We start from the raw sequence: 13,592 nt of genomic DNA, 5'->3' as shown, positions 1-13,592 counted from the left end.
TTACAGCGTGCCTGGGACAGAGCCGGGGGTCAAGCACCCCCTGGCACTTTCAAAAGTCTACTTCTGTGGTGCAGAAGAAATTTACAGTATGAGAGCAGACTGCCAACTCTGTTCAGCAGGCTTGTGCCACCGTGCTTCTGCCTACTATGGAGAAACATGGGCTTTTCTGAATAAAGGAAAATAAGCTTTGCTCATATCACCCTCAAAATTATTAACTACTAGTGACATCTAAAAAAGAAATTGAAACTTTAGTTTTAAATTTTCAGGCCTCCATTTTTATGGGTGCAATTTGTGCCCGCTATTTAGGTCACTTAGATATCTAAATCCATAACTTCACCCACAAATCTCAGATTTAAACATCTGAGGGTATGTCTACACTGAACAAAACCACCACCACCACCCATGGCAGTGTGTCTCAGAGCCCAGGTCAACTGACTCTCAGGGTCACGCTACAGGGCTTAACCTAGCCGTGTAGATGTTTTCACTTGGGCTGGAGCCCGGGCTCTGAAGCCCAGCAAGGAGGGAGGGTCTCAGAGCCTAGGCTTCAGCCTGAGCAATAATGTCTATACTGCTATTTTTAGCCCCAGAGTGCAAGTCTGTGTCAGTGGAGCTGGGCTTGGAGACCACTGCTGCGGGGTTTTCATTGCAGTGTAGCTATACCCTTAAGTGGCCTAACCTGCACTTGCAATTTTTACTCACAAAATTAAGTATCTGAAAACAAGGCCTTTGTAATCCTGTATTTAATAATATACGTAATAATCTCTGTATAAAGCCAGCTGAGTAATTAAAGTAGTTTGTAAATACTGGGGGAGGGGGGCAGAAAGTACTGCATAATACATTTACTACATGTGGTGGTCTAAAAGCATTGATTAATGCCTTCCAGTGTTTGCATGAGTGTAATTTTTTAAATCTGATCCCAGTAATGGAAAGCATATACTTGAATTGTAAGCTCCCCGGGACAGAGACCATCTTTCTCTTCTGTCTTTGTACAGCACAAAGCACCATGGGGCCTTGGTCCATGACTAGGGCTCGTAGGTGCCATGGTAATAAAAATAAAACATTTATTAATTATTGCATAGTGGATGGATTGAAGTTTAAGTAGTTTTATGTAATAAGTGTCAGTTTACTAACCATATGTTATGACTGCAAAGATTCTTGAAGGGAAATGTTTTTCTTATCTGCATATATAGTGTGTTTCTTCTACTGTTTTTCTTCTCGGATAATATTTTAACATTTTAAAGTTTTTTCATACTGTTTTCAGTCATCATATGCAGGCTGTTTATAAACTGTGCCAGTCCAAAGCCTGCACCAGTTGTGAATGAAGGACTGCTGAACTCTTAGGGAATTGAGAGAAGACAGGGAGTTAAATACAATTTTCAGATTGGAGGACATAGATTTACCTGTCAGATGAGAGTTCTGAAACTAAATCCCCCTCCACAGTATGTACTCCTATAGATTCAAATCTTGAAGTCCATTCTCAGGCAAAATGCCCATTAACTTCCAACTGAGTGTGTGCTTTTGTGTGCTCTCCTTTAGAGGGTTTTATACATTTGCTGCTTTGCCTGAAGGCTACCACCTACTGCTAGAGCAGTGAACCAATTTCAGTCATTAGCTATATGGTGCATATTATTTAGTCCTACATTTTGTTGTTAATATAACATACATGTTTTTCATTATAGTTGTTTATGCAATGGGATTTGTATCTTACCCCTCAGTATGTTTTATCCCATGTTGTTGCTTATGAGGCAGTGGAGCTATGATCAGTTACTCTGGCTGAGATCTGCCAGAGTAAACTTAAGAATTTTGTCATGACTGCGTATCCTGAGGCAAGTACTCAGAGATACCTTTTGTGCTTAAGTCCTCCTTCTATTTCTTTGGGCCAATTCGTGCATGAATACAGCAATAAGAAAAATACCTATCGGGAACACAATTCCCTGAGTAAGAAGTGCAGAAAACTCCCATTGACACAAAAGGAGTTTTCCTGAGTATGGACAGTAGCATTTGGCCCTAAAAGATTATGATTCCTATCCCCTTTACCTGGCATTCATGATTTCCTGATGCTATAGTACAGATGTCAAATTAATTGACTTTCACCTGGAAAATCTAAATTCTTCACCTTTGGGAGAATCATCAGATTTGCTGTGTCCTTATCACAAATAAGTCTATATCATGGCGGGGCTGTATTCTTCAGTTTAACTTTTTCTTCTCTTTTGAAATTGTGGCAGGCCGGACATCTCCCTATATGAGAGCTTCAGCAAAAATGAAACCGATAGAAGAAAGTGGTGAAGATGATGTCTTTGAACTACCATCTGCTGTTAAGCCTGAGGTTCAGTGACTGCCTTGAGTAGACATGGCGCTGTAGACATGGCAAAAGCAAGAAGCTTATTTTGATGGGATTCTGAAAACTATCAGCACCTTTACTTTCAGAGAATTAAACCACAATATACCTGTGTTAGTGGCTTCTAGATAAAGATGCCAAGTTTTATTTATTCTCCTTTTAAAAAAAAAAATTAAAAAGACATTGTATTTTTACTTATTGGCCATGATTTTTGAATGGTTGTATTTTTACTTTAGCTCTCTGCCTAGTTGAATTCAATTTTAAGCAACAGACTAGTCTGAAATTTTATTTGCTTGCTGAGGACCACTTTTAAAATCACCCAAGTCCCATTTTTCTAAGCCACTAACAAGCCTAAGTCCCAGTGAAAGTGAATGGGAATGTTTGGAAAATTTGACCCAATATCATTTGTACTGAACACCATAGTTATTAATATTGCAATTTCAAAATGAAGTTAATACTTTTTTTGTGTGTGCATGAAAGTGTGTGTTTATATTTTACACACACAAAACAATTTAAAAAGAACATTAAAGTTGCACAGTCAAGTACTCAAGTTAGGAAAAGCCAGAATTAAGTTTCCCATGCAACCTATATTTGGCCCCCTTATGTGTATGCATTATGATGCAATTTTTAATTACATGATCACATTCTGTTTTTCACAAGGATTTGGCAAAATGTATAGATTTGACACAAAGGCCATCCTTCTGCCAAATTTCAAGTCTCCGCTCCTAATGCATGGGGGTTCTAAAGCATCTTTAAAAAAAAAAAATCACCAGAATTTTTAAACGTGGCCAAAATAATGTATTTTTCCCTAGTTTTGTTCTTGGAAATAGCTGCACCGTTTTGGCTAAAGTTTTCCAAAAAAGTTCTCCTGAGGGAGATGCCCAGTATGGAAAATTTCAGCCCAAGCACTTATGGTTTGGCAAAATTATAAGTAGTTCAAAAAAGGGCCCTTCGTAATGGGAAGTGTTGGGCAGCCTTAATAATAGGTAGTGCTACCAGCTCCACCTCCAGTTTGCGTGTACATGCCTAAATAACATCAATGTATTTATCACAATAATAAACTGTATTCATTGTCAAAGAACGTAATGGCAGATACAACAGTCTATGTAACAATTTAAGATGACAGAATGTGGAGACTAGAATATGACAAATAATGAGATTGTGGATAACAGTGGGAGTCAGGCTTAAACTCACTCTGATCTTTTTACTGTGATCATTGTCCTAGTATTGCCAGTGAAGCTAAGCCTAAGAGTGTCCTTGAATCAGCCTGTGCCTATGGTATATAATCTGTTTTTACACTGTTCTGAAGCTCTTGCAATGCCAAAAAACGACACTTGTTTTTGTGGCTTTAAATTTAATTTTTAATGTTACTTCAGTGTGTCTTGTGGCTTGTTTTTTGCATATTAAAAATTCTCATTGAGGTGAGCCATAGTTACCAGTTTATGTAAATATATGTTAAATACATTTTACATCTCACATGTATGCAGTAGATCACGCTGGCCCCTTTTGGAGCGGAGGTAATTTACCATATAAATTCACTGAGTTTTGTAAAAACCTTTATTTACTTTGTAGACAATAAGAGCTCCTTTTGGATCCATTGCCATCTCTTGTATAAGTACTTAAACCGGTTATAAAGATACAGATCTGATAAAATCACCGCGGCTAGGTATAAGTTCAATGAGTGTTGTGTGGTACTAGCATTATGAGCATTTAAGACAAACTTAAAGACATGAAAAAGGTTATGCAACATTTATAGTAGCTGATTGTCAAATAACTGTACAGCATGACCTTTTTAAAAGAAAATACTGTAGATAGCCAGAGGACTTGATATGTTAGGGACAAGTCCGCAACATTTATTTTCTAAACAATAAAAATGTTTGAATTAAAGGAGCATTTGAAATTTGTAACTCCTAAACTTTTGCACTTATACTAAATGCGGAGGATTGGGTGTGGGATTGGGTTATTTTGGTGTGTAGAATTTACTAAGAAAGTTTGTCTAGCATGAACTTTTATAGGAAGTTTTCAGAGAAGAGTTTGAGTGGAAATGCTGCTAGAGACTCTTTAATTATAGCAGGGATGGTGCACCAAAAATGAATATGGATGATCCCAGAAATATTACAGTGTACTGTGAAGATCATAAATCCAGAACTTTGAAGTTCTTAGCTTAAAATACAGCCAGTCTCAAACACAAATTCACCCTTTTTATGTTTTGTTCTTGAGAATTTGTTTCAGTCAGTTTGATTGTCAAGCAGCCATGCAGCCAACTGGTGAGGGAGCCCGGGATTGTGGTCCACATGCCAAGCTTGCTTGTGCACTGGGAACACTGGTCAGCAGCAGGCTCAGCCTCCTTAGTGGGAAGTCATGTCTTTCATGTTTTAAGTGACTCCTCTGGATAAAAATGCCTCCAGCTCTCTTGAGCCAGAGGAAGATCCCCAGGCCACATGAGCTTTGAGAAGCAGGGCTAAAAGAGAAGAGCCCTTTCCCATCCGTCGCAAAAATTGCTTTAACCAGTAGAAAACTGTCAAATCCTCATATGAACATCACATGGGGACTGGCTAACTTCCTTGGGTTTGTTTGGGGTCACTGGAAAGATGGGTACTTTGCCAGGGAGGAAGGAGGTTCTTCTTCGAGATGTGTTGCTCGTGTCTATTCCATTCTAGGTGTGTGCATGTCCATGTGCGCAGTTGGAGATTTTTGCCTTGGCGGTATCCGTAGGGCCGGCTGTGGCGCCCCCTGGAGTGCTGCATTCATGCTGCGGTATATCAGGCACCACTAGCCCTATACCCTCTCAGTTCCTCCTTATCGCCCATTGTTGTTTGGTTGGAGCGCCTCTCTTCCTTGCCTAGCAAATGGCCAGCAGTTTTCTTCTTCGTTTCATGTATTAGCTCTGTAAATAGTTTTGTTTACTGTAGCTAGTAAGTTAGGGTCCCGGCAGGGACTTTGGCCCAGGCAGGGCATGCCCCGGTCTCCGGCTGACTGTAACAGGCCTATGCCTGTTAGTGACCCCCATGGCAGCTGTCTGAAGTGCTTGGGGGAATCTCATGTAAAAGAAAAGTGTCACATCTGTAAGAACTTTCATCTCAGGACACAAAAAGAGCCTGACATCCATTTTGAGAGCCCTCCTCATGGAGGCTGCTCTCCACCCAGCATCAGAGCCATCCTGCCTCGACCCTACTCCCCGTACTTTGGCCTTGGTGCATAGCGCATCCCCAGCACTGGGCTCTACCCGGCACTGACCCCCTTAGCTGGTGCGCAAGAAAAAGTCCAAAAAGCAGGACCTGGCATTGAGCAAGGGGCATTGAGTAAAGGACCCTGTTTGAGCTGCCCGCCTACTCCGGAGCCACATGGGGATACATTCCCTAGGGGACCTCCTACCCTCCCGAATGGATCTGCCACCAACTCCAGGGAGCAGTAGGGGACCCAAACTCATGGCGGAGTCTATGCCCTCCCAGCACCCAGAAAGCAAAGGACTTTCATAGAATATCAGGGTTTGAAGGGACCTCAGGAGGTCATCTAGTCCAAGCCCCTGCTCAAAGCAAGACTGTCATAAAGGGAAGGGTAAACCCCTTTGAAATCCCTCCTGGCCAGGGGAAAGCTCCTCTCACCTGTAAAGGGTTAAGAAGCTAAAGGTAACCTCGCTGGCACCTGACCAAAATGACCAATGAGGAGACAAGATACTTTCAAAAGCTGGGAGGAGGGAGAGAAACAAAGGGGTCTGTGTGTCTGTCTATATTCTGCCTTGGCCGGGGATAGACCAGGAATGGAGTCTTAGAACTTTTAGTAAGTAATCTAGCTAGGTACGTGTTAGATTATGATTTCTTTAAATGGCTGAGAAAAGAACTGTGCTGAATAGAATGACTATTTCTGTTTGTGTATCTTTTTTGTAACTTAAGGTTTTGCCTAGAGGGGTTCTCTGTTTTTGAATCTAATTATCCTGTAAGGTATCTACCATCCTGATTTTACAGGGGGGATTTCTTTATTTCTATTTACTTCTATTTTTATTAAAAGTCTTCTTGTAAGAAAACGGAATGCTTTTTCATTGTTCTCAGATCCAAGGGTTTGGGTCTGTGATCACCTATGCAAATTGGTGAGGCTTTTTATCCAACATTTCCCAGGAAAGGGGGGGTGCAAGTGTTGGGAGGATTGTTCATTGTTCTTAAGATCCAAAGGTCTGGGTCTGTAGTCACCTAGGCAAATTGGTGAGGCTTTTTACCAAACCTTGTCCAGGAAGTGGGGTGCAAGGTTTTGGGAAGTATTTGGGGGGAAAGACTATTCCAAACAGCTCTTCCCCAGTAACCAGTATTAGTTTGGTGGTGGTAGCGGCCAATCCAAGGACAACGGGTGGAATATTTTGTACCTTGGGGAAGTTTTGACCTAATCTGGTAAAGATAGGCTTAGGAGGTTTTCATGCAGGTCCCCACATCTGTACCCTAGAGTTCAGAGTGGGGGAGGAACCTTGACAAAGACCAATCCCCAATTTTTGCCCCAGATCCCTAAATGGTCCCCTCAAGAATTGAACTCACAACCCTGGGTTTAGCAGGCCAATGCTCAAAACACTGAGCTATCCCTCCCACCATGTGCTGTGATGGACCCGGCAAAGGCTCCCTATGAGGGCAAGCCAGCCGTGAAAGCCCCCAGAAGGTGAGTGAATGCTGCCGGTCTCCGGAGCCAAGGCAGAGCTCTTTGTCGCCATGCCCCTGGTTTCCACATCTGCCCCGGTCACTGGTTCACCCCTTCAGTTCGCCGGCACCATGCTCCCAGTCTCCACCCTCTCGATGAGTCACCTAAAGGGAGGCACTGGTCATCCTCCCCCCGACCCACTCTACGATGTCAATTGCAGTCATCTAGACCACAGGAACGTTCCCCACCAGTGCTCACATGGCTCATCAGAGGTCCATTCGAGCCCTTGGCTTTCTGCTCTCCTGGAAAGTGTCATTCCTCGTGGCAAGAACGCCTGCCCAAAGGTCTCTGAGATTAGGGCACTTACCACAGTTCTGCCCTGTACAATGTTTTTCAAGGACAAGCTTTCCTGCCCAAGGTGGTTTAACAATTTCACATGAGCCAGGACATATTCTTGCCAGTCTTCTTCCCAAAGCCTCATAAGTCTGAGGAGGAGCAGAGGTTGCATTCCCTGGACGTCAGGAGAGCGCTAGCCTTCTACATTGAAAGGACCAAAATGTTCCGTAAGTTGACCCAGCTGTTAGTCGCCGTGGCGGATAGGATGGAAAAGTTGTCTGGTATCTACCCAAAGAATTTCATCATGGATCACTGCCTGCATCCAGTTTTGCTATAATCAAATGAAAGTGCCTCCACTGGCGATTGTACTTGACTACGGCGCAGGCCTCTTTGGCAGCCTTCCTGGCCCATGTGCCAATTCCAGATATCTGCAGGGCTGCCACCCTGTCATCCATTCACACATTCACTACACACTTATCCGGCAAGCCTGAGACGATGCTGGCTTCAGCAGAGTAGTATTGTAAGCTGCTCACCTCCAGGGATACTGCTTGTGAGTCATCTAGAATGGAAACATGAGCAAGCAGTCAAAGAAACAACGGTTACCTACCTTTCGTAACTGTTGTTCTTCATGATGTGTTGCTCATGTCCATTCCATTACCCACTCTCCTGCCCATCTGTTGGAGCTGCCAGCAAGAAGGGACTGAGAGGGCGTAGGGAGGGTGGCACCTGATACACCGATGCATGAGTGGAGCAGTCCAGAGGGCACCACAGCTGACCCTATGGATATTGCTTGTGGGCACACACATACCTAGAATGGGATCAACATGAGCAATGCATCTCAAAGAACAACAGTTACAAAAGGTAGGTAACCATTTTTTATTTTGCCTGCTTGGAGGCAGGATGGTTGAGACTCTTGGGGTGACTATGCCTGCCCTGCTTTCCCCATCCCATGCACCTGGTGTAATTCTCACTCCTGCTAGTTCGCAAATGCTTCCTTAAACAACAGGGCTGAGTAGGTGGGGGAGGGGTATCTTTCGGTCCAGGAAGGAAATAAGTGCAGAACGAGGAACAACTGAGGAAATAAGAGCAACATTTCTGTATACTGTTGTCAAGGTTCCTTCCCCACTCTGAACTCTCTAGGGTACAGAAGTGGGGACCTGCATGGAAAAACCCCCCTAAGTTTATTTTTACCAGCTTAGGTTAAAACTTCCCCAAGGTACGAACTATTTTACCTTTTATCCCTGGACTTTATTGCTGCCACCACCAAGCGTCTAACAAATATAACCGGGAAAGAGCCCACTTGGAAATGTCTTTTCCCCCCAAGCCCTACACCCCCTTTCCTGGGGACGGCTTGATAAAAATCCTCACCAATTTGCATAGGTGAACACAGACCCAAACCCTTGGATCTTAAGAACAAGGAAAAAGCAATCAGGTTCTTAAAAGAAGAATTTTAATTAAAGAAAAGTAAAAGAATCACCTCTGTAAAATCAGGATGGTAAATACCATACAGGGTAATCAGATTCAAAACACAGAGAATTCCTCTAGGCAAACCCTTAAGTTACAAAAAGACACAAAAACAGGAATATACATTCCATTCAGCACAACTTATTTTATCAGCCATTTAAACAAAACAGAATCTAACGCATATCTAACTAGATTGTTTATTAACCCTTTACAGGAGTTCCGACCTGCATTCCTGCTCTGGTCCCTGCAAAAGCATCACACAGAAAGAGAGAACTTTTTGTTTTCCCCCCTCCAGCTTTGAAAGTATCTTGTCTCCTCATTGGTCCTTTTGGTCAGGTGCCAGTGAGGTTGTCTTAGCTTCTTAACCCTTTACAGGTGAATGGGTTTTTCCTGTGGCCAGGAGGGATTTAAAGGTATTTACCCTTCCCTTTATATTTATGACAACTGTATTACAAAATAAACTGTCTCCATTGTTCACTAAGTCTTTTCTCCTTTGCATTTTTCCTAGCCTTCTAATAGTCTGTCTTGTTGTTTGTTGTGTTGTCTAAATCAGGCACCAGCATGCCATGCTTAGATGTATCTCGGCAAAGATGAAGTCTATTCATATTTTCTGCAATTCTAACGTAACTCATAAAAGTTTACAGGATTTGGCCCTTAATATGCAAATATGTATTAAATATGTTGTCTAAAATAAAAGTGGAACAAGTCTTTCATATGGACATACCATACAGGACATGCTAGGTAGTACTGTTCTACAGGATCCTAGGCCAATGTTTTCAAAGTTAGGCACCAAAATCAATACTTAAGCATTCAAATAAGTGGTCTAATTTTTTTGGAGCTGTTAAATATTCACAACTTTCACCGAAGTCAACGAGTTGCGGCTGCTCAGCAGGCCACTTATTCAGGTGCCTAAAGTTTGGCCATGTGTGTATTCGATTCAGTGATGATGAAAGTTAATTAAATACGTTCAGAATGGGGAAAGTCGGCAATCAAAACTATTTCAGCCAAATGAATGTCGTTCAGATAAGTCTATTTTTATTAAAATTGGTGTTCATATAAACAGATCTGTTGTATTTAAATACCAAAAACTAAGTAAGATCATGGTGAAATATAGATGAAAACTGTAGTCTGTTTTTCCATAAGACAGGATTATCATAAGCTATACAGTGAGAGGGAACGATAACAAAATGCTAATGCGCTAGAGAAAAGTCAGTACTCTGCTTAAAGTGACCAAGACACTGGCAGCTTAGCAGTTACCAAATTAAAGAGGAAATTCAGTAGTAAAACCCTGATACAATAAAACATTAAGGGATGGATCCTTTACGACATACTTTGCAGGCCCATCCTTGCTTCCGCGGAGAGCCTGTCGTAGAACTGAGGCCTCAGGAAGTCTCTCTTTCTAGGCATGAGAGATGGCAATTTCACAAGCAATGTTTATGGAGAGATCTTCACACTACACATTCATAAATCATTGTCCAAGAATCTCAGAAAATGAAATTTTGGTGACATGCTTTTATGTTGTTACTAGGAAGAACAGTGACAGTTATTCCAATTATGGGTTCAGAAATGTGGTAGTCATAGGAAATGGTGGTTGGACTGAGTAAAATGTCTTTCCTCCCTCACGCAAGGCTAGTCCCAGCTGTTTCTGATTAGGAAAGAGCAGGTTCCGAGTACTTAATGGATGAATAAGGGAAGACAAACTGTCTTCATTAATTAGTCCTGACATTTAAACTTCCTGTAAGCATGATAATATGAGAGTCATTTAGAGATTTCACAGAGGCAATGCTAAAACAAAAAGTTCCAAGTATTCAGCAGTAACGGGGTAAAGTCTATATGCTTCTCACCACCAACAAAAGTCTGCAATTGTACATTGGTTTGGAAAAAATGGCACTGTTCTATTGGCTGCTAGCTGTTTTGTCATTACTTTAAACCAATGGCTTTTCAATTGGTATGATTATAATACCTGTATGCTTAGTAACACAATTTTAAAACTTATAGAGGGGAAAGGGGGGGCCTACACGGTAACCATATTTTAAAGCACAAGATTTTGTCTTTGATCACAGACACACAATCTTTTGGAAAATCCAAGTAAATTATGTTCCTTTAATATAAGCACCTGTATGCACACACACAGATTGGCTAAAGAACTCTAAGCGCTAGATCCGCAGAAGGAGTGTAGACGTTAGGTGTTGCAATGCTTGTATCTAGGTCCACACCGGTGAGTTAGGCACCCGCTTCCCTAGACAATACCTGGATGGAGTTTGGCACCTAAGAATGGGATCCCCAAAAGTGAGTAAGCTGAGCAGGGGAGCTACCTGAGGGTAGCCAGTAAGAAGTGCTAACGAGGGACTTAGGGACCTATGCCTGGGCTAGGGGGCAGCACCTCCCTCTGCGTGGGATTCACAGCCACAAGCCCTTTCTTGAAGTTAGGTGCTTAAACTTTTTCTCAACATTTTTTTTTTAAAGTGGGGTGGTGCCACTGCATACCACCCTCCCTCCTTTCCCAGGGTAACTGTTAGAGTCCAAGCATGAGAGCACTTACCCAGGCGAGGGGATTTCAGAGCTGAATGCCACAACCCCTGTGCTCTGGGGTGGGTCTCTTACTCTCTCCTGTGTAAGCGGCTCCGCTGTGTATTACTAATTAAATATTCGTTGGGCCACAAACGGGGGGGGGGGGGGCAAGCAGGAGCGCATGTGACTATATAGCCCAGTGGTGATTGCACTCATGGGCAAGACGGGAGACTCACGTTCAGATCCCTTCACCACGTAAGTAGAGGGGGAAGATGTGAACCCAGGTGGCCTGGGTGAATCTGTTAACCGCTGGGTTAGTAGGGAGGTAACAGCAGTTGTGTTCTGTACAAAGTCTGATCTGGAGCATGCTTACTGGATCAGGCCCTGCAGGTGACACTGCCGGGGCCTGATCCTGTGTTGAGAGTTGAGCTGGACTTAGGCATGAGCTATGCACCTGGGAGCGAGGCCTGAGGTTGCTCTGTGCATGCTCAGCAGCAGCAGTGTAGGTTCCTGGAAGATTTGCCAGTGACAATTTGGGCACTTAGGGAATTTAGGTGCCTGCAGGGCTAGCCAGCAGCTGAATGGGGGTATAGAAGACCTAAATTTTGGACTGACATCTCATTGTGGATTTAGCTTTAAGAGCTTATAAAGTGATCACTTTCTTTTACAGAAGGCCCATGGGAAGATTTGATCAGCACACATTGACTATTCTATCCTGAGACATTCAGTCAGTTTGCCTAGAATTGAGGTGAAGCTTGCCTGTCTTCAAATCTCAGGATTGCCCTGGGCTCTTTTTTTAAGCCAAATAACAGTAGTGACTTCTCAATATTCAAGACAGCTGATTTTAAGGCTTAAGGTTGAAAATCATCCCAGTACAAGCCAGCACAAGACCCTTCCCACATTTTGAGCCCCCTATTAAAGGCTTAAGTGATACGTAGGACCTTAAGTAGGCCCTCTGCACTTGGGTAAATTTTACCTGTATTGCATATCCCCAGATAGCTTTGCTATCAGATCTCTCAGATTAATACCATCCGGTTACTGTAATTTACAGCACTTGAATTTCTCAGGCTGCTCCTTAACTTCCTCCTTAGAGAATAATATCTGTTAGGGCCACATCCTGACTTCCTGTGCAAAGTGCCTTTGGGAGAAGAATTCCCCATCATCCTTTATAGTAAAAGGAGTGATCAAAAGTGAAGCTTCTTGAAATGTGTCCACTTACAAACTATTGTGTCACCTTCCTTCATTCCCGTGTGCTGTGTTTTAGTTCAGAAAACTAAGGAATCTCATAATGCAATAGTAAATTGTCTGCACAGGTACTATGATAGGATAAAAAAATCTTCAAGGCTAATTGAATTTTTTAAAGTCTTTTTGCCCTCTTTTTATTTTTTAAACCCCCAGCAGTTTTACAATACAATTTTCTTGTTTTGTTTTTTAATTCCTTCTTCCTAGTTGTTGTGTAAAAGGTTTATATAAATATTAGGGAAATGATTTCTTACACAAGGAAACAAACAGACTTGACTACAGACAATCTGTTTGCAAAGGCACAAAGCGAAAAAATTAAAAAAAAATTCTGGAACTTGTCACAATGGGAGGCAAAACACTTTCAGTCAGAAGAATTTTTAAGATGAGGTTGTCTAACTACAGATGGGACAAAACCTGGACAGTTCTCCAGCTTTCTCACTTCCCCAAACATGGGACTCAGATAAAATGGGACTGGTGTCAGAATCAATACTGCTTTTGGTTTTGCTAAACGGGAACAATACCCACATTTTTAACCAGATCTGGTACCCTGATTGGCCAAAGTCAGATACTGATTGATTACCCACTGACGCCTTGAATCTTCCTAATGTCATGGCTATCCGCCAACTGCAGCAGTGGGACCTCATCATCTCACAGAGGAAAATCTCTCTCTCTGTTAATTATGTTAACAAGAGTTTACTGGTGGGGTTTGTTTGTTTTTTTTAAACAAATGAGAAGGGAAGGGCAGGCTGACCTTGCCCCCAGAATACAGCTGCCAAATTCTATGTCAGTTTTCAGGTGACAACTGTCACAAATGACGGAACTTTTTCCAGCTCAACCTGCCTCCCCATGTTTAATAATAAATAATAATAAAATTTCATGAAAATAATGCTTCTGTACTAACTGAGTCAGGAATCGACATCTGAGGTGACATCCTGACACTTCTCAAGTCACTGGGAGCTTGTCCATTGGCTTCAAGGGGGAATTCAGAATTTCACTCAGGTTTCTTTACGCTCAGTCCAGTGTATTAGCTTCATGACTATCCTAGTCCTATTTTTACCTTCACTGTTTCTCTTCTCTCATG

General features: G+C 42.3%; 1 protein-coding gene across 2 annotated transcripts in view; it reads left to right on the top strand.

Moving 5' to 3' along the window:
- The window catches only part of POPDC1 (popeye domain cAMP effector 1), a 60,535-nt gene extending 56,310 nt beyond the window's left edge, over nucleotides 1–4,225 (top strand). The window contains exon 9 of one of the 2 annotated variants that reach the window (XM_073336894.1): nucleotides 2,226–4,225. In XM_073336894.1, the coding sequence (XP_073192995.1) occupies nucleotides 2,226–2,335 (110 nt within the window). In that variant the 3' untranslated portion in view covers nucleotides 2,336–4,225. The remainder of the gene's footprint in view (nucleotides 1–2,225) is intronic. The other variant, XM_073336895.1, reaches the window with a different exon arrangement.
- The last annotated feature ends 9,367 nt before the right edge of the window (nucleotides 4,226–13,592 follow it).

Source organism: Lepidochelys kempii, chromosome 3, assembly GCF_965140265.1.
Source record: "Lepidochelys kempii isolate rLepKem1 chromosome 3, rLepKem1.hap2, whole genome shotgun sequence".
NCBI classification, from domain to species: Eukaryota; Metazoa; Chordata; order Testudines; family Cheloniidae; genus Lepidochelys; species Lepidochelys kempii.
The sequence above is the reverse complement of the archived record's forward strand: the minus strand, read 5'-3'. Positions and strand labels throughout refer to the sequence as shown.